The sequence below is a fragment of the Furipterus horrens genome, unplaced genomic scaffold (assembly GCF_987537825.1).
Source record: "Furipterus horrens unplaced genomic scaffold, mFurHor1.1.pri manual_scaffold_4, whole genome shotgun sequence".
NCBI lineage: Eukaryota > Metazoa > Chordata > Mammalia > Chiroptera > Furipteridae > Furipterus > Furipterus horrens.
The window spans coordinates 52,749,934-52,773,703 of record NW_028327174.1 but is presented as its reverse complement, the minus strand read 5'-3'; the positions used below and the strand labels follow the sequence as shown (position 1 = coordinate 52,773,703).

Below are 23,770 nucleotides of genomic sequence, written 5' to 3'. Positions count from 1 at the left end.
TGCTTCCTGTCTGGACTGATGTGAGAGTCTGGACAGCATGATGGTGGATAGAAAGAACGAGGATCTTCAATCCAGAGTTCCATCACAGTGATATTTAAGGGGCAGACAAAGGAAATAATCCATGGTTTATAGGATGTGTGGATCCTTGGACAAACCACTCAACCATTTTGAGCCTCAGTTTTCTTGAAGGTTAAATGAGGATGAGAATATTTGCCTGTAGACATCAAGATGATCAAATACATAATGTGAAAAGGCTTTGTGAACTGTGACTGTGTTACATAGAAGTAATCAAGTAAAATTTAAAAAGAGTGACAAAGAAGTAGAGGGCAGTAGCTGACTGTCAAGGTCACCAACAAGGAAAGTAACTTGATCTGGTCACTGTGGTCCAGTGACAGCTCTGTAGGGACATAAAATTGATTTTATTAATGCACCCAAGTTTAATCTGCTCTAATGGACAGATATTTGTGAACCAAGCACATAAGAGAGGTGTGTGAACCAGAGTGTCATGTATTAGTTTGTGGGGGTACCTACATTTTCATTGACTGAAATACCAGAACCTCTGCATCCTGTTATCAAGGTACCTGGAAAACTGAATTAGTCACAAAAGGCAGATTTAGAACAGTGGGAGTTGAGTGGCCTTGAGGGAGGGAGATGGTTTATCTTCTCCATGGGAGAGTGGACTTCTGGGGCCACCAACTAAAGCACCTGGGACACTGTTGAATGAACAGGGATGTGTTTATTGCTCTGGCATTCACATTTCCTAAATTATTTCTAAGGTTGCAACTTTCTTTGGTCACATTTTAGTATTGGGAATACCCCCTGTTCATCTTGCCTGGCCTTGGGTTTTCTTGGTAAGGTCGGACATGAAAAAGAGACCACTCATAAGGTCACAAGGACCAAATGAAAATCCTTTGTAAGTCAGTATATAATGTAGAGCTAAACTGAGTAAGGTCAAGTGCCCAAATGCATTAGTATTAGAAAGTCAGTAAAGGAAAAATTTAGATTCCGTTCAGTTCAATGCATAGTTCCTGCACACATACCATGTGTCAAGGATGAGACCAAACATTGGGGTATTATGATGAGTGTGATATGGTCTTATTCTCAAAGAGCTTAGAACTTCAGTGATGGAGAGTATGTAAACATACATGTCATTGCAATGCACATGAGCCATGCTCTGATAGAAACATATGCAAGGCATAGAAATGGTACATACAGATGTGAGGGTGATTGAAAGTGATGCCTGGCAGGGTTTTAGAGGTCATTAAGTCAGAGAAGGACACTTCAGGCAGAAGGAATAACGTGGATAAAGACATGAGAAAAAACATTGCACAATTTCTGAAATTCATCTGGAGGAACATGAAGTGAGTGACAAAAAATTCATATCCAATCAAGAAGACCTTGTAGGCATTCAATGGAGTTCGGACTATAGTTTGTGGGTCAGAAGTTCTCTGATGGGGTTTTGGGACTTACTAGCTTATTACAACCTACTATGTACTGGGCCAATGGGGGGAGAGGTTGCTTCATTGATAATGGAATAAGAACCAAGCATAAGCCACAATTTGGCTTGTACTTGAGTAATCTCCTAAGAAATCTGATCTGCCTATGGGAGATCTGCCCAGGAAGTGTCATTTTTCAGGCGTCTTATGGCTGAAATAGCTGTGATGGGCGAGGAAGAGCCAGTAAAGGGATTTAATGGGAGAGTGACTTGGTCAGATTAGTGTTGTAGAGGGATCACTCAGGTCAGATTGAAGTGGCCCGTAATGGAAGACTTGTTAGGAGATTATTACAAAGATGCGGGCAAAAGACTATCAAAGTTTGCACTTTGATTCAAGTCCTTAGAGATGGTAGAGTGGTTAGAAATGAAGATAAAGATATGCATTCTAGAGATAGTTAGGAGTCAAATTATTAGGACTTGGTGATGGATTGAATGCTGGGTGGGTGGGGTGAGGCAAAGGGAGGGATTTTGGGTGGCTCCCTGTTCCCGGCTTGGGAAATAACAGAGAACATAACAAGAGGGCTAGTGGGCAGAAATGAGTTAGTTCTTTTGAGGTGCCTCTGCCCTACCCATGTAATTATTGGGACTAGACGTATAAAATAACGAGTCATCAAAATTTGAAAGTTAGAGTACACCATCAGATAATGCAGGAAGAAAGGGTAGAGGGGGAATTGCAGAGAACTCCCAGTAAGAAAGCCAGAAATACACAGGAGAAACTTGATCAAGAAGAGAAAATTTAAAGGACATGAGTCCAGTGATAATTCTGGGACTATCCAGACAAGATACTGAGGTCATCCAGATGTGGTGATGATCTCACAAAATCTTAGACTCCAGTATTTTACCCTTGGCTGTCCAGTGTAGATTTGAAGTTAGTGCATATCCAAAATAATAATATTCAGGAGGGAAATCCACAAGTACAAGTGTCAATAAAAATTCTATCCCCCACCACTGAGTTCCCTTTCTCTGTGGCAACCATACTTCTTTGGACATTCTTTCAAAGGTATTAATACACATGCAAGCAAAAATGTACCTATATATTCATTCTCCTTTCTCAGATGTCATCCCACCCTGGCAGACATGACTGTTTCCACCCCATAGGGAATTGAATTGCACAGTCTTCAGCGGTTAAGCCTTTGGAGCTTAGCTGTGGCTTCTGCCATATGGAACAGCCTATGACCCAATCTCAGCATTTTGCCTTAATTTTAGTATATCTGCACACATATCTTCTTGGGTTTAGACCCATGTCTCCCCTTCCTAGAGTCTCAGCTGGGAGTATAGAATTCTTCCCTCGGCCCACTGGCCAGCAGAGCCTTGGGGGTCCCTTAGGTGTAGCCTTCTTCCTTGAATGGCAACAACGTTGCAGACATCATCAGTTTGGTGGCCAGTCTTCCTTCTATAACCTGCCAAAGTTTCTTTCCATAGCTGTGTGGCTCTTACACAACCTCTCTAATAAAGGTCTAGAATCCATTCTAACTCTAGAGAAGAAAAACTTCCCATCTTCTTCCCTTCCCACACACTGTCTCCTCTCCCAAAATTCCAGGCCTAAGACAACCACCTGGGAAAAGAGCAGAATACAGTAACTTCTCCTGCAACCCTTGCTTCTCAGATCCTTGTTCAGTTTAGCTCAATTTCGCCATCTTAATCCTTCCCTTGGGGGAGGGTCTTCACTAGGCTCAGGGACTATTCTCTAGCTCATTGGAGAGAGGATTCCAGATGATATCTTGAACCAGAGCTTAGTTTCACATAGAATTTTAGGAACCAAATTCCCAGAACAAATTTCACTAGAATAGGAACCTTGTATTGGTCCCTTGGAGGAACTATGAGGAAGTCTCATGCGAGTGCCCAGTTCTATCAAAAACATGTGTGAAAATTTTAACAGGGACTTTGATGAATGTTTATTTTGAAAAAGAATATTATTTCTATAGGTTAGTAATTCTAAAGGTATCAGTCTTATTGACCTGTTTTGTAACAAAATTAAAGTAACACCATTTTACTGCCAAGAAAAGAAAAACACAAATAGTGTATCTTACAATCACATATAATTTAAGAATAACACAACCTAAGTGCCCATCTGTAGATGAGTGGATCAAAAAACTGTGGTACATTTACACAATGGAATACTATGTAGCAGAAAGAAAGAAGGAACTCCTGCCGTTTGCGACAACATGGATGGAACTAGAGAGAATTATGCTTAGTGAAATAAGTCAGGCAAAGAAAGCAAAATACCATATGATATCACCTAATACAGGAAACTAAAGAACAACACAAACAAAGGAACTAAATAGAAAAAAGAGCAGAATAGCAGTCAATAGGGGGGAGGGGAGAGGGAGAGAAGGGGGATAAGTAAGGGAAGGGTTTAGTCAAAGAACCCGTATAAATGACTCATGGACATGGACAACGGGGAGGGATATGATTGCGGGAGAGGGGGTGGGTTGGGTGGGGGAGAGATATTAGGGGAAAAGGGGACAACTGTAATTGAAAAACCAAAATAAAAAAATAAATAAATAAAAAAGAAAAAAAAAAGAATAACAACACAATGCCTTAACAGCAATATAAAGGAGACACAAAAAAGAAAATATTGGTAATAATACTATGTATATTTTGCTTTGAAAATTCTCAGGTGGCACTGTGTTAGAAGACGTAGGGAAGCATCAGATGTTTGTACTGACAAGCAGAATTAGTTTCTGTTTCATTTGCCATTAAATAAACGAAAGAGAGAGAGAGAGAGAGAGAGAGAGAGAGAGAGAGAGAGAGAGAGAGAGATTGGAGAATCAAGAACAGAATTCCAAAGCCACTCTGCCTAAGGATAAGACAAAGGCAGAGAAATTGATTAAGAGTGTAGAGCAGCAGTAGTCATGGAGGATGGGAGAAGTGAGAGAGCGTGTGTCATGGAAACCAAGAGGGAATTACATTTCAAAAGCAGCCAGGAAAAGAAGTCAAATGTGAGTAGAAGTTTTCTGGAGGAGCTCCATGTTGAGAAGAGCCTAGAAATACGGTCAGGATTTGGGCAGGTGGAAGGGATGAAGTGGGCCTTACGGGCTTCTTTCCTTGTGAACGGGGCAAGACAAATTGATTGACTACAGTTTGAGGCTCGAGATGTGGTCTGTAAAGTTGCTTCCTGGAGCTGCAGTAGGATGGAGTCTTGTCCCAGAGGAATGGGAAAGGTAAAGATGACCATAAGACATTTGAATGGTGCCAGCAAATTTTGGGTGTTTGATGGAAGTATGAATACCCAAGATGCCTTGGGATACTCTGTGTCACTGTACTTGCCCCTCCCATATCTGCTGGAAGGAATGTGGCACTTCTTGCCAATCCATTATCAGAAAAATGGCACAGTCTTAGTCAACTTGTGACCTTCCCAGGTTCACATAGGGTTATTCCCACCCCTCCCTGGTGCCCACACCCAGTTTCCAATCTGTCAATGGGCCCTGTTAGTTCTGTCTAGACAGCATGGAGTGTCCTCTGCTGGTACAAAGGCTTCTTTACACACAACGATGGGACCTGTATTGGCCATGGCAAGGCAGCAGCTCCCAGCGGTAGTGAGAGTGAAGATGATGTAATACGGATATTTCAGAAAACTTCTTGGGGATAATTTTTTCTTAAAATACTTTTTTCTTGGTTCTGTTCATAAAGACATAAGGAAGCAGCTAAATTGCTCTTGGTACAGAGAGTCTCTTAGTACAGAGAAAGTTCTTCCCTCTGGGTGTTGAATTCACTCCTGAGCACTTGAAAAGAGATGAGCGACCCATTGAAAGGCTAGTGTGAGCTAAGGGGCAAAAACCGGGGCAGAGAAGGGAGTTAGAAGCAATCAAAGATGATTGAGGGTGGGTATGACAGTGATGTTCACCAAAGATGGGCCATAGAATTGTTGTACAGAAGAGGGTCAGGACTGTTTTTGCTTGGATGTGACCGGGGTCACTCTAAAGAAGAACTTCCAGCCAGGTCCAGTGTATGACAAGGGTAAAGGCTGCTCTGTGAGATGATGAGTGACTGTCCACTGGAGACACACAGGTGGACTGGTCTTTTCTAAGAAGGGGCTTCAGAAGGGAATCAAACCCTGGATGGAACCACTTCCAACTTGAGCCCCCATGGCTGTCTCCTTTCCCCACTATCTTCCCAAACACACTGTAATCTCCTCTTTTCCTCCCCTAAGTCTCAGATTCATTTTCCAGAATATTTTGACAAGTTATTTTTAAAAGGCATAAAAATTAGGTGATGGTTTGAGCTGATCTGATAGGTGATTTAGAGAACATTTTTGCTTGTTCAGTTAAGAAAATGCCAGAATTCAGTTCTCGAGTTTGGGTTGTTCATGGCAAGGTGTGCATGAGACCAAGACTGAGGAGAAGCCATCCTGCCTCTCCTTCAGTTCTAGGTCCTTAATTAACCTCAATGATTTGGAAGATGAGAAGCAGTGTGGGGAGGGGCAGATCTCTGGCTCAGTTTTTTTGATTCAACAACTCGTACATTCTTACTCTGGAAATAATGGGGCAGTTGAGTTGTCCCTTTTGTTATCAGCCTTAAGTTTCTCCTGATCTCAGCACAGTTGATTTCCTTTTGTCCTACACCTGGTGGAGCTGGAAGAACATTCTGGGCAAGTGGAGAACATAGTGCAATATCTCTGTGTCCCCCAAGGAAGCTGTAGTTGGTACTTTAATTTAAACCGTCCCTTATCAACATTCACAGATTAACATTTGAGATCCATAGGGAGCGCCCCATTTTTGGCTGCCTTCTCTTCAGTAATTTTCTCTCTTGTTTTGGTAATATATAAACAAAGTTTCCATAGTGAGGACATCAGGTTATAAGGCAAGGTGGTGTGGCAGGAGCCTCATGCCACCTGATTGGCACTTGTGACCTGCCATGTGCCACCATGAAGAGGCGTGCACCTTCCAGGACCAGGGGAAGAAATGCAGTCCCTCCCATGGCGAGACAATCATCAACATGTAGCTACTGAGTTTCTGAAGAAGCAAGGGTTGGCTAATCTTGTTTCTGGACCCAACTCATTAGCCTCTTTCCTGTCCACCCACAAGCATGTGAATAGGAAGGAGAAGTTGATTTGATACCTTAACATCCCAGGGGGAGTGTTGCGATGAAAGATTTAGAAGCCTGGAAAGGACACAGCTCCTGTTCACTTCCTCTCTTCCATCATCATTGTGGGTAATTGGGTGTTGACTGTGATATTTATTAAGGCCCTGCTAGTAGTCTACCTGAGCCCTTTTCTGGCTCTGAAATCCTACACTGTCAAGGTGATGTGGTTTGGTGGCAGAGCTGCTGGGCTGGGTTCCTACTGTTACCCTTTCGCCACAAGCTGTTGACAAGTCATTGAACTCAGTCTTTATCTTAAGAATGAAGGTATCAGTTAGAGTGGTCTCTAGCATGTTTCTGAGCTGTTAGTACAGATACTAGACTGGGGTAGAGAGCCTTTGACGGGGGCAGATTGCTCTGATTGAATCTCAGTGTTGAGAGCAGAGACTGGGCAGACAAGGGTGGAGTGGGTAGCAGTGGGACTCATGGAAGAATGTAGATTCTGAAGATGTGGGTCCTTGGTCTTCCATGTACTTACTCATCTGTTGATCTCAAGCACATCTCTTCCTTCTCTTTGCTCATGTGTGAAATGGGCGTAATAATATCTGCCCAGTTTATTTCAGAAGGAGGTTGTCAAAATGAGATGATATCTGTGAGAGTGATCTGACATGTTGCAGGAAGGCAGCTATCACTAGCACTGTTGTTCTTCCTTGAGAATGTACTGGAGTGTGGGGTGTGGCCAATGAACAGAGGCACAGCTAGGGTACCCAGGAAAGGCTGCTTCCTTGGGGACCAAGGTGAAGCCCTGTCCCTCATTCTTCCCTATGGCTTCATTCTTGTGGATCTCGAAGCATTCAAGAGTCCTCCTTTTAAAAGACATACTCAGTTATGGGGGAAGGCTCATATCCTAGAACCACGACCATGAGCTTTGTAATGAGTGGCTGGTTAATACCTGAGCAGGGCTAAATCATCTGTCTGCTGGGATCTGGGGTGGGGAACGGGCCTGAGCTTGTGTACATGGTCATGTGGCAAGATGCAGCTTAGGAGCTGATGCTGTCTTTATTTTACTGCCACGATGTTGGAATTTCTAGACATTTTCTGTAATTGGGATAACTGGGAAGTAGAAACTTTTGCTTTCTGCTGGAAGTTGTGCTAAGAGCTACATGTTTGATTTCATTTATTTTTCTACTAACTCTTTGACGTGAATACTACTATGTTTCCCAATTTTCTGATAAGAAAACAGAGGCCACAAAAAGGTAAGTAACACTTCTAAGGTCAAGGAACTAATAAATGGTGAGGCCAGGACTCAACCCAGTTGTGTGATACGAATCCACGTCCTTCCTTTAACCAGCACACACTGTGGCCTTTGTTTATGACAAGGCATCCTCCAGGAAAAAATTTATCATTATAGCTTTTCTCCCTCTAAACAGAAAATCCCTTAGAAACTTTCTCTCGGGATACTGTAGTCACTTTTTATACTGGGACAGAGGGCAAGGAAAAGACCTAAGGGACAGGAAGAAGCCCCAAAGGCCCAAGTGGTTGAGCCTGCAGTTTCTGTCACCTAGGCAGAGCAGGGCAACTCAGTCTTGGACTGAGTCTCAGGAGTTTTCTTTGCACCCTTCTTGGGTGCATCTTGGACTCAGCCCTTGGACCCCAGCCTCAGGAGCTTTCTTTGCACCCCTCTTCCCCCACCAGGATCCTTTCAGGGAGATGAGGACCCATGCTCTCTCTGTCCTTGGAAGGGCCCCTGTCTGCCCTGGCACAGGGGAAGCCACTGCCCATAACCAGGCAGAGAGCTTGGTGTGGCTGCTAAGACGCCAGTGAGGAAACCTGACCTGGCATCTCCCAGCATCATCATGAAGGTAACCTAAATCCTCCCCTCCACTGGTGGCATTGTTTTCTCCCCAGCTCTTGGGGAAGGGGTAAGGACTGCTCAACCCTTGGCAGATGGTTGTCTGAGTTTTAGGGCAAAGGTAAAGTGTGCTTTTCCAGGATCACCTGAGCAGCCATCCTGCTCAGGTCTGATGTGCCCAATTTCCTGTCTTGGGAGCAGTGGTCCCTAGAAGGGCCAGCACACTGGGCTCTCACCTGGGCCTGAAGTGGGAATGGGAGTGTAGGACCTCCTGCAGAAACATGATTAGGAAGAGGCAGTTTAACCCTGGGGATCCAGCTGAGCTCAACCTCACAGCTGCTAACCTGGGAAGAAGGGAAGTAGAGGTGGAAAGTAGCAGGAGGAGGGTGGCTGGTGAGTGAGCAATCAGACCTCAAGGGTGTGGATCTGTGAAAATACTGTGCAGACCACCTGGCATTTCTTTCGACAGCACTGAGATTATCAGCAGCACAAGCTCCTCACCCTTCTTGCTTCCTCTCCACTCTGCCCTGTCCTCCCACTGGCACTCACCCAGCCCAGTGTCTGGCCCTGGATGGCCCTTCAGCTCCCAGGTCACTCTCCAGCTCCCAGCCCTCCCACAGCTGCTGAGACCCCCTCCCCAGGGATGTTGGTGACTCCTGTACCATGTGGGTGGCTACTTCCCAACTGGTATCCTTGATTTATCCTTCACTTCCCACTGGCCCTGGAGCAGGCCTCCCAGTACGGACAGGATGGCTGCCTCTCTTGATACTCTTTCTGTCATGGCACACCTGGGCTCAGGCCTGAGCCCTGCAGTGCCAGCGCTGGCGCCTCTGTGCCCAAAGGGAGCCGGGGGAGGGCCTCTGAAACTGGTTCTTACTGAGGCCCATGGAAACTCCCTGCTGTCTCCCGCAATGCCATACCAAAGCTGCTAGCATGGAGGGGAAGGATGCCAAGCTTCATCCCGTCCTTTCTAGTTTGTGACATACAGATGCCCTGGGACACAAGGAGGGAGGTGACCACCCCTCCTCCTCACAATCTGATGATCTATCATACTCTCCCTTCCCAGCCCTCCTGGGCCCACACCCACAGCAGTCTCCCTGCGCACCATCTCCACCCTTTTGGGTGTGAGCAGAAACCCAGAGCATCCTGACACCATAAAGGCCTCTTCCCGTAGCTGCCATGTGTGACCAAAAAGCAGTGGCCAGAGAGACAGGGTCAGCCAGCAAACTTGTGGCAACCTGGCAAGCCATTCTGGTAGTCAGACCTGGGACAGGTGGCAACAAACACCAGGAAATGAGATCAGCTCAGGACAGTGCTGTGTGAAGAGCTTTACTGTCTTTCCTCAGCGAAACTGCACTGTATACTCCCGAGTAAGCATCCCACTTTGCAAGAACTGCCCAGAGCCCAGCCAGGAACTCTCTATGGACTCCTGTTTAAGAAGCCACCTTGGGACTGTGTGGGCCAATACCTGCAAACATGGCTCGGCCACTTGAGAAGGTGAACAAACATTAGCTAAATAAGGGAAAACAAAGGCACAGGTATAGGAGCACAGAGTCCAGAGGGAATGGGCACTCCATGTGATGGATGAGCCAAAGCTTTCTAGAAAAGGGGCTTCCAAGCAGGAGAGGCTTGGGGAGATGACAAAGAGGGAGGATATGTGGAGAGGAGGGTGGCAATTCCAGCCCATCAGCCCCCTGGTGTCTGGAGAGATGTTGGGAATCCCTGTTACCAACAAAACAACAGGTGTCCTGGGCACCAGCCTTGTGTCCTTATAGCAAACCCTTCAATGTCTCTGTTTCCCAATCTGTAATAATTGTCAACCCAGGGGATTGTCAACAAAATTAAAAATGAGAGTGAGAACGTAAAAACAAACACCTAGTGAAGGACAAAGTGCTGTGCAACTGGGACGCATCTGAAGGCCTGCCAAGAAGACCAAACAAGTTTGAACTGTCCTTCCCAGGGTCAGTAACTCCAGATGCTGGGTTCACTGCCCAAGTGGGAGGGGGTCCCCAGGATGACCTGCTTGGTTCAACCTGACACTCCTTTCTGCTGGCTGTGGAGGACAGGATTTGTGTTTGGTTAGTGTTCACACAGAACAGGGCAACAGAAAATGTCAGCCACGTGTCATGGTCCTGCCTTCACAACCCTACCACAGATTCCCATCATAAGTTCTCTCATTATCACCTCTCTTACCAAAGAAGCATTATTCCTGCTTGATAGTGAATGCCATGGTGTAGTAGTAATGCGTTTCCAGAGGACAGGCCCTGATCAGACAGCATGGTTGTATGGGGGCTGACCTGAAGAACGGGGGCTAGGGAAGCCCTAAGCATATATGCTCCAGTGTTTAGGCACCAGCTGAAATGCTGATTTGGGGGGCTGGTAAGAGAGGTGGGGTCCACAGACTCTGCACCTCCACCTCTGCCCACTATGATCTTTGTGGAGAGGCTCCGTGACTTTCCTTTCTTCGGATCTCGCTCTGTGTGGGAGAGATGTAGCTCTGAAGCATGCAACACCAAACAAGTCAGGCTGTTCAGACAAATACCAGAAACAAACAAAGGTACTTCTGTGCAAGGGAGGAGAGAGAGCCTGCAGATTTTACATCCCAAAGCTCCCAAAATCCAAACATAAACTTCGGTTAAAATTTTTCTCAGTGGCTAATGTGGAGCCCAAGAAGAAGAGGTAAAGCTCCCTGCCTGCCCCCAGGTCTACTGGTGAACTCTGATGCCAAGGAAAGAGAAAGAATAAATGGAGAAATAACAGAGCTGAGTCCTCTGCATGTTTTGTGTGTGTGTGTGTGTGTGTGTGTGTGTGTGGCTGTCATTTCCTCCTTTGTCCTTCAGTGAGAAAATAAATGAAAGCAGGGTCTGGGTCTGATCTGTAGTTTGGTGCCTCCATTTTGCAGATGAGAAAAACCAAAGCTCAGGAAGGCTGTGGGCTACCTGTAGGTTTCTGGTTAGTTGGTCACAGGGCTGCAAATAGAATGTAGGTTCTCTGACCCCTCACTTAATGTTGTTCCAATTCCTGTTGGTTCCCAAATGCTTCATTCTACAAGTGAGAAAAGGTAGACCTGGCAAGAGGGGTGACCTGCCATGGTCACATTGTTAGTTTCTGGCAGAGGGATTTGACCTTTACACTAAACACATTCTTCCTGGTCTATCATACAACTGTCCTTGTAAAAGACTGTACAGCTAAATAGAGACAAATACATTGCATTGAATACTTGATGGGCTATAAAGTGTGCCTATGGCTCATAAAAATATAACTGTCATAAATTTGACATATCCCAAATGATTTTCTGTATTAGCTCTATTAAACATTCACTGCTTAATTAGCAATGACTTCACTTGTTCTTTTCTTTTAGAATTTAAAAGACTTTTAAAGAAGCCCCATGATTTTTGATGTTTAAAAAAAGCTGTCTATAGAGTTTTGAACAGTTTCTTTCTTCTTCTTCCTCCTCCTCCTCCTTCTTCCTCTCCTCTTCCTCCTCCACTTCCTCCTCTCTGCCTCCTCCTCCTCCTTCTCTTTCTCCTTCTTCTTCCTTCTCCTCTTTCTCTCCTTCTCCTTCTCTTTCTCCTTCTCCTCCTTCTCCCTTCCAAAACAAGGCATTTTGGTACCCACAGGATGAAAGCCATCTTGAAGAGCTTTGTTGTTAGACTACGAAAATGAGTCTCTTGAAAAAAAAAAACCAAAAAACAAAAACCTATTTATTTGGTCTTTAAAACTCCCATTTCTTTTCGTGCTTTTCCCTTTCTTTCTCATTATTTTTTTGTGGGGGGAATATTTCTCCACCTGCCTCTTCCTACCATTATCCCCAGCCAACCCAAAACAAAAAAAGGGATAGGTTGAGGAGGGGGCTGAGAGTGAGAAGAAAAGTGTGGATTGAAAGCATCTGATGGGACTCCTAGTGGGCAGCTGGCATGAGGATGCTGCTAAAGAAATATCAGGTGTCCAGATGGAGCCATTGACTGTGAATAACAGCTGTGAATGCAACAGTGCAATATAGATTTAGCAGGAAGGCTCCCCAAGAGTGAAAAGTTGAGTAAGACATGGGCAGCATTAATCTGGAGAAACTTGGAGGAATCTCTGAACTGTGAGGAAGGCATAAGTGGTATAAATAAATATGATGACTCCATTTTTCTGAAATCACCAGAACAGTATGGAATGTTCAATGGCTGACTTGTCTTTCCATGTTGGGGTGGCTATATAGTAATGGGCAAGAGGAAGAATATCAGTGTCTGGAATGAGGGCCGGGGCTGGGAATAGCAAGGGAGAGCCCTTTTTGGCTCTCTCTATGTGAATGAAGACACACAGGTAAGAACACACGTACACATATGTCAGAGTTTCCGTAGCTAGATAGCATTGTAGAAAACAAGGCACGTGCCCCAGTGCATATCTGTAGCCATGACAGGAACTGAATTCATTCAGCTGTGGATTGATCCCTTGGAGAACCCAGCTCGGATGTATAACTTCCCATTGCCTGGGTCAGAGCTGCTGGGCCCCATTAGAAAATTAGAGTTGCATATAACTTTTTGGCCACCGAAGAGGGAAAGAGACATTTGTTGAGCACCTACTGAGTGCCAGGAATGATGCTGGAGACTTCCTTTGTTGGTTGCTTCATTAGTTCAACCAACATGTGATGAGCCCCTGCTGTGTCCTAGGCAGTGTCCCTGTCCTCGTTCCTCCTCTGTCTCTGGAGTCTACCTTGCTTTGAGCAGAGGGCACATCCTGCTTTCCTGATGAGTCTGGGGGCCTCTGCATTCCAAAATGGACTTCTACACAGTGGGGTATTGGGCTTTTCATATGATGGGTAGGCCTGGCTGCCCATAAGCCTGGCGTCTCAGTTAAAACCAGTTTGCCCAGGGCACCAGAAAATCGGTAGCCACAGGGTTGGTGGTAAGTAAAGGGGCAGGTTGAAGAAAAAGACACACACACACACACACACACACACACACACACACACACACACACAAACCCAACTAAAAAGGACATGTTAGGTAAGAAAGGAAAGGAGGCCTGGAGTGTGATGGAGAACTGGGTCAGGGGCTGGGACTATAAATGAGTGAGCAGCTTTAGCATATCACTTACAAAGAAATGCCCTGGAGGAGGTATTGAGCAAGTGACTTCTGCTAGGAGCCTGGAAGTCTCCTGTCCCACCTTCCCTTCCAGCTGCTGAAGCAGTTCTGATGGAATGCACTGGGCTTAGCAACCAGAGTGGGGACTAGGTACAGCTACCTCAAGAGTTTTCTGCTGCACGCCAGCCTGCATACAGCTGGTTTCCAGGCCGCTGCTGGCCATCTCTTTGCTTTCTGAACTGGCTAAACAATTCACCCCTCTCTGCTTAGCACTGGGAGCTTGCTTTAAGGCTCCTCTGGCCAAGGGATGTGTTTTTGAAAGCCTATGAGGAAAAGCATCCAGCAGCCTGGGCTTGCCGACAGCTTGTTAAAAGAAGGATTTTGTCTTATAAGATTGCTGTTCTGCTCTCAGAGACAGCAAAACTAAAACCCATTACACCAACAAATCAATGTCCTTGTGGGACAGTGGGGATTTAGGATTACTGTTCCCATTTTATATAGATGAAGAAAGTGAGGACCATAGTGGAGGTCAGTTGCAAAATCACCGTTGAAACCAAGTGTCTTAATTCCCATTTCACTCTCTTAAAGAATACAGAACTCATTATCTAGACAAACACGTTGACATTATGTAAAAGGTAAAGTTAAAAAAATGGAAATAAAGTGTTATATAACATTCACGTTGCATTTTTTCACCTTCCACATTTCAAGAGAAGAGGAGGACTCTACCTCTTCACTTGACTTTTCAAGAACTGGTGAATGGGTCTAGAAAGGGACGGTGCCCAGCAAAAAGACGGGAAAGGGGAACCTGGTGTGAGAGCAGAATTATAGAGCACTAAAACACGCCGATTGTGTGCCCGGCACAAGCCTGGTGCTCAGTCGATGTTTAATAAATGTTCGTTCCTTTCCATAACAGGGAGACTAAGAGCCCCCCCACCCCCGCCCGAAGCTGGCATGGCCTCTCAGCACAGTCATGATGGAGTAATGGACAATTAGGGCGTAGTTCAGATATCCATAGATAATGACACATTTGACTTTGGATTGAGGCTCTCTCCAAAGCTTTTAGTTTTCTGATTTATTTGCATACTTACAATTATATAAGCCCAACTGGGGAAAATAAATAAAGGAGACACATGGATTTGCTTCCTTCAGCATTCTATTGCTGCAGATCAAACCTCTTGAATAGCTAGCTCCCTGTTCTTTACCCTCATATACACCTCACCACTTGGCTAAGACATAGGATGGGAGGTGGTATGAGAAGTTGAACAGTACTTACTGAGTTTCTGCTATTAACTAGGAACTGTGCTTAGCACATGTGTTTATCATATTGTTCTGTTGTTACGATAGCCATATTCTTCTTAGTTACTTTTCACAGGTGAGGGAACTGAAGCTTGAAGAAGATTGTGAAATATCTAAGGCCATTTAATTAAAATACAATGAAACTGAGACTTAAACTTGAAGCTTATGTTTTTTACACGAATGTATGCCAACTCTGTCTTAGGATCTGAGAAATCCTGGTTCTGTAACTTAGGTCACCATGTGGAATTCATGATTGTAGCGCATGAAAAGGAGCTATCTTTGCTTCATCCCAAGTAACAACGATACCTAGCATTTGTATTGTGTATCATGGTTTTCAAAACATTTCAGATTAACTTCCCATTTTATAGCTGAGAATACAGGAGTGGGTTTAATTCAATGTCACAGAGACAGTAAAATGCAAAACTGGGACTCGAACTCAGAATTTCTTTAAATTTAATTAGAATACTCCGTAGTGCCTCTCCTATGTATTTTGGCCACATAAACAGAGGAAGGATTGTGCTTGAATTTAGGTATGGGTGCTCCGCACATTTGGTGACTTGGTGGGTCTTCTGATATTCATCCAACCCTGGGTATCATCGAAGGGCCCGGTTTCCTAATTGCTTACTAGAATCACTGGCAAATCATGACTACTGACTGACTAAATCAAAGTACACTTGGATCTTGGAGATGTGGAGAGCCTTTGATTGCAAACTTTCACTGGGTGCCCAGAGCGAGATAGACCCAGAAAAGGAACTTTCCTTAAGCCCCTCATTTTCTGGTTTTCATGTAGAAAAATGACGGAGTTCATGGTTATAAAAACTTCTGGTTACAGGAAAGAAAATTCTCCTCTTACCAATGCCTAGCTATTGCGCATTCCTGCCATGCCACAGGAAAGAAAGAGTCAAGATATTTGGAAGAATGACTACTCTTTCGCAGTATCTTAGGTCAACTTCTTTCTGTAAGAGGATGCCTATTTCCCCACGTCACATGCAAAAGCACTTGTTAGAACTCTTCCTGGGGCAGAAGGAAAAGCAAGGAAAACTCTACAGCTCACCCTGAGGAGCTCCCACAGTCTCCAAACCTGTCATCTCTTTTATCAGCTGAGCTGTAGTGGTGAGCCTGCACAGGCCTGAGTGGTAGCTGGCTTCCCTTGGGTTGGCCCAGGACAGGAGCAGCATTCTGCTGAAGGTCCTTTTCAGATTGAGAAACACACATTCTGATCTCCTCTTCTGATGATTTTACAAAAATCAAATTGCATGACAGATGTCTAGATAAGCAGGAGAAGTTTGCAATCAAAGCAAGTTCTGGGATAGGGCTGATTATAGATTTTTAATGGCCATTAGCTTGATAATCACACACCAGGAATAGCTTCCAGGCAGACCAAACCCATGCATAAGTGGGCCCACACCCATACACAGCAATACCTAGCTGGCAGTATAAAAGGGGACCCTGATAGTCTCCCAATAGCAGAGTTGAATCTCCAGCCTTAACTCTTCTCAGGAACCTTCAACTTTCCTTGCTGGGCAAAGGCATCATGAGTTGTCAGATCACGTGCAAACCTCGAAGAGCAGGAGGAGGTGGAGGAGGATTCCGGAGCTTCAGCAGTGGCTCGGCTGTGCTCTCTGGTGGAAGCCGAAGATCAGGCGCCAACTTCTCCTGCATGAGCCGCCATCCCGGTGGCGGAGGGGGCTTCGGCAGTCGGAGTCTTGTTGGCCTTGGAGGGACCAAGAGCATCTCTATTAGTGTGGCCAGAGGAGGTGGAAGCTTTGGCTCTGGTGGTGGATTTGGTGGCCGAGGAGGTGGCTTTGGAGGTGGCAGTGGCTTCGGAGGTGGCAGTGGCTTCGGAGGCGGCGGTTTTGGAGGAGGTGGCTTTGGTGGAGGCCGCATGGGAGGCGGCGGAGGCTTTGGAGGTTTTGGGGGTTCTGGTGGCTTCGGGCCTGGAGGATTCCCTGGTGGAGGCATCCATGAAGTCTCTGTCAACCAGAGCCTCCTGCAGCCTCTCAATGTGAAAGTTGACCCCGAGATCCAGAATGTTAAGTCTCAGGAGCGGGAGCAGATCAAAACTCTCAACAACAAATTTGCTTCCTTCATCGACAAGGTGAGTCATGAGAAGCTGGCTCCTCCATCTGATGCTTAGGATGCCCTACTTCCAGTGCTCATTGGAAAGCGAGCCGCAGAGATCTGTCTCTTTTAGGAGCCATCAGTGTAGTCACATAAACCTGGATTGTTAGCAATGTCCAAATAGGAAAGGTGCTGGCTTTGTGGGCTACATCTTGCATAACAGTCTGCAGTTAGGAGTTATTTGTGCCCTTGGCTTTATTGTTTTTGCTTAAATAAATAATAGTTATGGAAAAATTCTGAAAACCATAGAAAAAGTGATATAGATAAATAATGGACTGACTGGTTCAGGCCATGTGACAGCAGGTTTTGGAATGAATTGGTAAGACATTTTCTTCTGAGACCCTCTTTCCTTCCCTAGAGGTTTTTACTCTATTAAATTCTGGGAAACTGAATCTGAAATATCTGCTTGGGGGTGAATGAAATTCCTGCCTTGAAGAGAAACATTCTCAGTTTTGTGACTTATAAAGTCTTTATTGGTGTCACTTTGGAGTGTTATAGGGTTTTCTTCTATTTCAAGACAGTTGAACCTGTCTAAGGAATTTACAAGGCTCCTAAACAGCAGACCGAGGAGCCCTGCCTTCCAGTGCTTTCACATTCATCACCCTTAGGAGCAGTGCCAGTGGAGGCCTGCTTTTGGTTTTCCCCAGAATTTGTGGGACCTTTGCTGAGGATTCAACAGGAATGGGGAGGGAAATGGCCTGAAGTCTTGGGAGCAGCTGCAAACAAACTAGTGGGTGGTGAAGTGGGGAAAGGATCCTGTGATGGAGAATGCTGGATGTAATATCAGGAGTCCGTAGAACTTCCCCAATGGGGAGTTAGGGTGTTCATAAGCTCTCTCTGGCATGAGCTGGCATCCAGCTCAGGAAGATGAAGCCATGTAGACTTCTCTAAGTCCTGTAGCAGGGCAATCCAGAGCTCATGTCCTATCCTTCTGGTCATGGCAGGTGCGGTTCCTGGAGCAGCAGAACCAGGTGTTGCAGACCAAATGGGAGCTGCTGCAGCAAATGCATGTCAGCACCCATTCCACCAACCTAGACCCCATCTTTCAAGCGTACATTGGCCAGCTGAAGAAATATGTGGATTCACTTTCTGCAGAAAGGACATCACAAGATTCGGAGCTGAACAACATGCAGGATCTCGTTGAGGAATATAAGAAGAAGTAGGTGGCAGAGTAAACATTGAGTGGAGATACTGATCTGAGCCACTTGATTATTCCCCAAGCAAGCCACTCACCTCTCAATTGCATTTGTGGTGATGAAGGGGAAAGGCATCAGGATTTTTGTTGATTAATTGTAAGGAAGACATTTTAGGCCTTAGAAATCATTTTTTTTTTTTAACCTGTTTGAGAGTTAATTTATTGGAAAGAATCTTATTTAGGATATCATAGTTTCAATTTAGACCATTAAAGAGTGCTTAATATTTCAAGAGAATAGGATAAGTTTGGTGAATCGACCAGGAAAAGGAAAAACAAAACAAAACAAAACAAAACTAATCTAACAACCATGTCTTTTGGGTCCCAACAGGTATGAGGACGAAATCAACAAGCGCACAGCTGCTGAGAATGATTTTGTGACACTTAAAAAGGTGAACAAAATGTCATGGCTGGGGTGGGGATGATGGTGCTTCGGAAGCTGTGGCATCCAAGTAGGCTGGGGGACAACTCTGAGTGAAAAGACCAGTGGCCAGGGACAGGGACGAGGCATGTCTATCACTGATCCTCTTGGAAACAAAAGTATTTCTGTAGTTCAAGCTTCTGGAGACAATTTTCAAAGTTATTGTGCAATTTGCTAGAGCCTTTCCCATCTATTTCAAAGCTATATTGGATATGAAAGATAAAAACAAAGACATCACTTAATTCTTCTAAAGGGTCGAGGAAAGAATTGTACTTCTCTTAGAATGCCTGCTGAAAGAAGCTGTTACTTGTGCTGATGAAGGTTTGAGCTAGAAGACAGAAGTGTGGGTTTTCAGCTGGTTCCTACAGAGGCTTTGATATAAAATCCAAAGAAATTCAGGAGAGGTTGGGATAGACAGACAGGATGGGAGAGTTGAGGACTTATAAAAACCATAGAGGCCACTATGTCCCATAATGTATTAAGCAAAAGAGAGAGAATGTTTGACAGAGTTTGGTCTCATCAGAGCTCTGATGGTATCAAGGGGCATGAGCAATGAATGTGAGCATGGAGCCCCCAGGAGAGGTGCACAGTGGACTCCATGCCCAATGGGGTCCCATGGAGACATGGCTCATCTGGAGGTGCCTGGGATATAGGAGTGCAGCTAACAGGGACTGAGTGGAATGGAGTGTGGAGGGGGGAGCCCATACCCAGAAAGGGGGTGAGTGGGTGGGGGGCATGAGTTTCACCAGAGGCCCCCTACCTTTCTTACAGGATGTGGACAATACCTACATGGCCAAGGTGGAGCTGCAATCCAAGGCAGAAATACTGAACCAGGAGCTTGAGTTCATGAAAGCCCTCTGTGATGTGGTAAGGAAGCCGCTCCTGGATAGACTCTTCTTTCCACCCTTTCGATCAAAGGAAGGTCCTTCCCAATTGGTGAAAAAGTATAATAGGTGGGGTGTCTGGACTAGCTGACTTCAACTTGCCATCATTCCAGGTCACTAGGGGGCTTCTGTGGTGTAGGTTTTGGAGGAGAGAAACTTTCTCGTCAGATGTCACAGGAAGTAAGACTTAGGAAACACTAGAACAACTTTTCCCTATCCAGTCCCCAAATGTCCCACTCCCTTTAAGAAGAGATCTGTCATGTTCCCATGCCTATGTCCAACATACTTCAGAGGTCAAGTATAACATACCTCTCTGCTCCCTGCCCAAATGCACACACATGACTTCTGCAACAGGAAGTAAATTTTAAGGCATTTGCCATCAACCAGCTTCTTTCTGGAGGCACTAATCAAAACTGCATAAATGATGAAGGCTGTTAACTAGGAGTCTCAGAAATGCAGACCCCTCTTCCACAATCCTCAGAACAACTTTGGCAGGGGCCTAGGAATGATGGTTATAGCACTTTAAATTCCATGTGGTACACGCCGAGTCCTGAGACTCTGTGTGTTTCCTGAATACCAGGGAGGGGGTACCTCCTCACTGAACAGGGAAGCCATGACCAGAACTCCCATGTGTTGTAGGAGCTGTCCCAGACGCACCAGACTATCACTGACACCAATGTCATCCTGTCCATGGACAATAACCGAAACCTGGACCTGGACTGCATCATCGCTGAGGTCCAGGCCCAGTATGAGGAGATCGCCATGAAGAGCAAGGCTGAGGCCCAGGCCCTGTACCAGAGCAAGGCAAGTACTAGGAGCTCAGGCAGAGCCACAGCTTCTTCTAACCAGCTAGAAGCTGTACAATAAGATTGTTGGTGTTTTTTATCTAATGGAAGTTAGACATTATTCCCTAGAAAGAGTGTCCACAGTACCTTAAATGCCCTCAGTCAAGATTGGCTCTGAACCTTTCTGAGGGTGTGAGATGGTTCCCACCTCCCATGAATGCAGCCATGACATCTAGCTTGGTCGACCCTCCCTGGACCAGTACCAGACTTTCCCTGCCTCAAGCCAAGCTTCCTTCCAGCTGCAACTGCCTTCCTCTTCCCATACAGTATGAGGAGCTCCAGATCACTGCTGGGAAACATGGAGACAGCATGAAAGAGATCAAGATGGAGATCAATGAGCTGAACCGCATGATCCAGAGACTGAAAGGAGAGATAGACCATGTGAAGAAGCAGGTGGGGTGTGGCCCCACTGGTTGAGCGGGGCTTCAGGTGGGGTGGGAGGCTGTGTATAGGTGTGTGCAAATGTGTGTGTGCGTGTGTAAGAGAGAGAGAGAGAGAAAGAGAAACTGAGATGTTCTACTCTAGGGTATGTTAATCCCAAATGCCTTGAGTTTAACATAATTCAAGGCTTATAACAATTTTTAGCATGGCCTAAGAGACATTCTAAAGCAAGGAATAGTACAGGGAAAGAACTGTGTCCATTTCTGTTGGCTTAAACCAGTGAAAGAGAATAATAACAAATAAAGTAGGAGGTCGTTGGACTCGTCATGGGTTGTGGCCCTAGTGTCACACTGCGGCACAACCTTGCACACAGCTGGATGCAAGATAGAGGGGCAGTGAGTGTTGCAGGGAGTTGTCATAGGGCTGGACATTAGCTTTGATAGAAATGATATGGGACAAAGAATCTACTCCATAAACAACAGAATATATGAAACAGTCCACATCAGATATTTCCTTTTGCAACTATAAAATGGGATAATGATTCTGGCCCTGTGTTGTGAGGATCAAAGGTCTTTATGGGGAAATCCTAAGAGTCCAGTCAAAGGTGATTTGGGAAGACAATGCCCCAGAGACAGCAGCAAGTCTTAGCACAGTTGTGTCCAACTTGCATTAACTCCGGGGGGTACCCAATATTTCTGGGGCCAGTGATTCTGGCTTCCCACACCCTAAACATCTCTGTTGCCTCTCTGCCAGGCAGATTTCAGTCTCTGTATAAACAGAAAGCTTTTCTCCTTCCCTCCTAGTGTAAGAATGTGCAAGACTCCATTGCAGATGCTGAGCAGAGGGGAGAGCACGCCATCAAAGATGCCAAAAACAAGCTTCTCGACCTGGAGGAGGCCTTGCAGCAGGCCCGGGAGAACCTGGCCCGGCTCCTGAAGGACTACCAGGAGCTCATGAACGTCAAGCTGGCCCTGGACGTGGAGATTGCCACCTACCGCAAGCTGCTGGAGGGCGAGGAGTGCAGGTGAGGGGCTCTGGGAGGGCAGAAGGATCCTGGTTCACCCTCCCTTCTCTCTTAGAACCAGGGCTGGAGCCAAAGGTTGGGAAAGCAGTGGTGGAGCTGGGCCTTCTGACAGCTGAGAGTTGATGTCACTATGTCTCCCAAGCAGAGTCAGGACATAAAGCATTATTGTACAGCGATAGATTTATTGTTATGAAATGACTAACAAGGCAGAGTAAGTTAAATTAAGCTAAGCAATAAGTTAATTGTGGTCTTTTCTGAAAAAGAAAACAGAATGCTGTGATATCAGGCAGTTTGAAACCTTGCTTTCTGGGTCTGTGGGGTGCGTAGTAGTCTCTTTTCCCTCCACATTGTGTCCTGGAATGAGGAGATTGTGGGTTGCAACGTGCTAACTGGCTGGGACATGCTCACCCAGAGAAGGTGCCAGACCTAATTTTTTGCAGGTTTCTGGAGGCATAAACAGAACCATTTACTAACTCCCCCAAAGGGAACCTTTCTCTCCAATGGGGTCGGAAAACATTGTCAGTGTTATTAACATCCCCAGTGATTTAATCCGGCTATAAGCAGCCGGACGGTGAAAGGGGCCCTGGGCCACCAGTGAGTCAGTATAGCAGAGAGGGAGCTGCTTGGCTCAGGCTGTTGCTCTGTGCCTGTCTGTGAGGCCAGGTTTTGTCTCCCCCAGCTTGCAAGAGGCAGATGAAGCAGAGGAGGGTGGGGCAGGAGGGTGGGACAGGGAGGCTGTACAGAGTTGCAGTTCTTTCTGAACTAAATGTTCACATAGTGCAGCCTCATTTCAAAATTTCTGGTGTGGCTTGGATTCTGAATATCAGATTCCCTAAGATGGATTTAGATACAGAAATGAGGTGCAAAGTCAAAAGGGAATTTGCCTTCTGAGTATTTTTATCAGAGCCAAAAATTTAGATGGATTGGGATGCCAGGCAGTGTGGAACCATGGGGCTGGTCCCACCTCTGTGATCTGGCTGCACAGAAGAGAAGAGAGTGGGCTCTCTCCGGCTCTGGTGGCTGATGTTAGAGGCTAACCTGTACAAGTGTAGGCGGCGCTTGTAAAACAACCTGTGTGGAGAACCTAAGCGCTCTGCCTTAATTCCTTTTCTCTCTCTCCCTTACAGGATGTCTGGAGACCTCAGCAGCAATGTGACTGTGTGTAAGTGAGGGGTATGGTCCTGTCCTCTGGGTGGTGTGCTTGGTGGAGGCAGGCAGAGGTCGTCAGAACTTTCTATGGTTACACCGTCTCTCTCTGCAGCTGTGACAAGCAACACTATTTCTTCAAACGTGGCATCCAAGGCCGGCTATGGAGGCTTTGCTTCTGGAAGTAAAGGATCTGGTTCCGGAGGAGGAGGTGGAGGTGGAGGAGGAGGAGGCTACAGCTCTGGAAGCAGCAGTTACGGTTCTGGAGGCAAACGATCGGGCTCCAAGAGTGGCGGTGGAGGGGGCTATGGCTCTGGCGGCGGCTCCAGAGGAGGCTCCGGCTCTGGAGGAGGATATGGTTCTGGAGGAGGATATGGCTCTGGAGGAGGCTCTAGAGGAGGTTCTGGAGGCGGGTATGGCTCTGGAGGTAGCAAAAAAGTAGGAGGGGGAGGTTTTGGCTCTGAGAAGGCTGGCTCTGGTGAAGGTTATGCTTCCAATGTAAGCTTCTCTTTTAGATAAAGATGGAGTTCTGCTCCTGATTCTCCCACTCCAGAATGTAGGAGCCTGTCTTTGTACATCTAATTGACAGCAAATCAAACCTTGTCATCCACCTCTGATAGCATTTTGGGGGAAAGGGATGCCCACATAGAATTTTTGAAATATCTCCTCTCCAAACAAATTAGGGACACCCTCTGTCCCCTGGGGAAGAATCCGCCTTGCCTAAGTTTGTGCTTCCAGCCATGCCCCCATTCCCGGCCATTCCTTGCATTGCTCATTTGGTGGTCCTCCCCCTCCCCCCACAAGTATTCTGTTGAGGACCCCATTTCAAAGCCTGTGCCTTTCCCCTGGCAGTGTCCCCAGGGAAATAAGTTTCTGTGTACATAGCCTGTTTTGCTGGCTCTGCATCTAAAGTGCTGTGGTCTTGGTATCTGCACAATAAACTTCATTTGCAATTCATAGCATGTGATGTGTGTTTCTTGTCAAGCCTTGGCAGAAGTGGGTAGCCAGGGGCTATTACT

General features: G+C 45.9%; 1 protein-coding gene across 1 annotated transcript; it reads left to right on the top strand.

The window, feature by feature from the left end:
* The first annotated feature begins 16,195 nt into the window (after nucleotides 1-16,195).
* On the top strand, nucleotides 16,196-23,708 carry KRT2 (keratin 2). Its single transcript, XM_090273218.1, has 9 exons — nucleotides 16,196-16,835; nucleotides 17,803-18,017; nucleotides 18,382-18,442; nucleotides 19,243-19,338; nucleotides 19,995-20,159; nucleotides 20,468-20,593; nucleotides 21,385-21,605; nucleotides 22,733-22,767; nucleotides 22,867-23,708. The coding sequence occupies exons 1-9, from the start codon at nucleotides 16,272-16,274 to the stop codon at nucleotides 23,268-23,270; spliced, it is 1,887 nt and encodes a 628-aa protein (XP_090129344.1). The 5' UTR covers nucleotides 16,196-16,271; the 3' UTR covers nucleotides 23,271-23,708.
* Nucleotides 23,709-23,770: the final 62 nt, after the last annotated feature.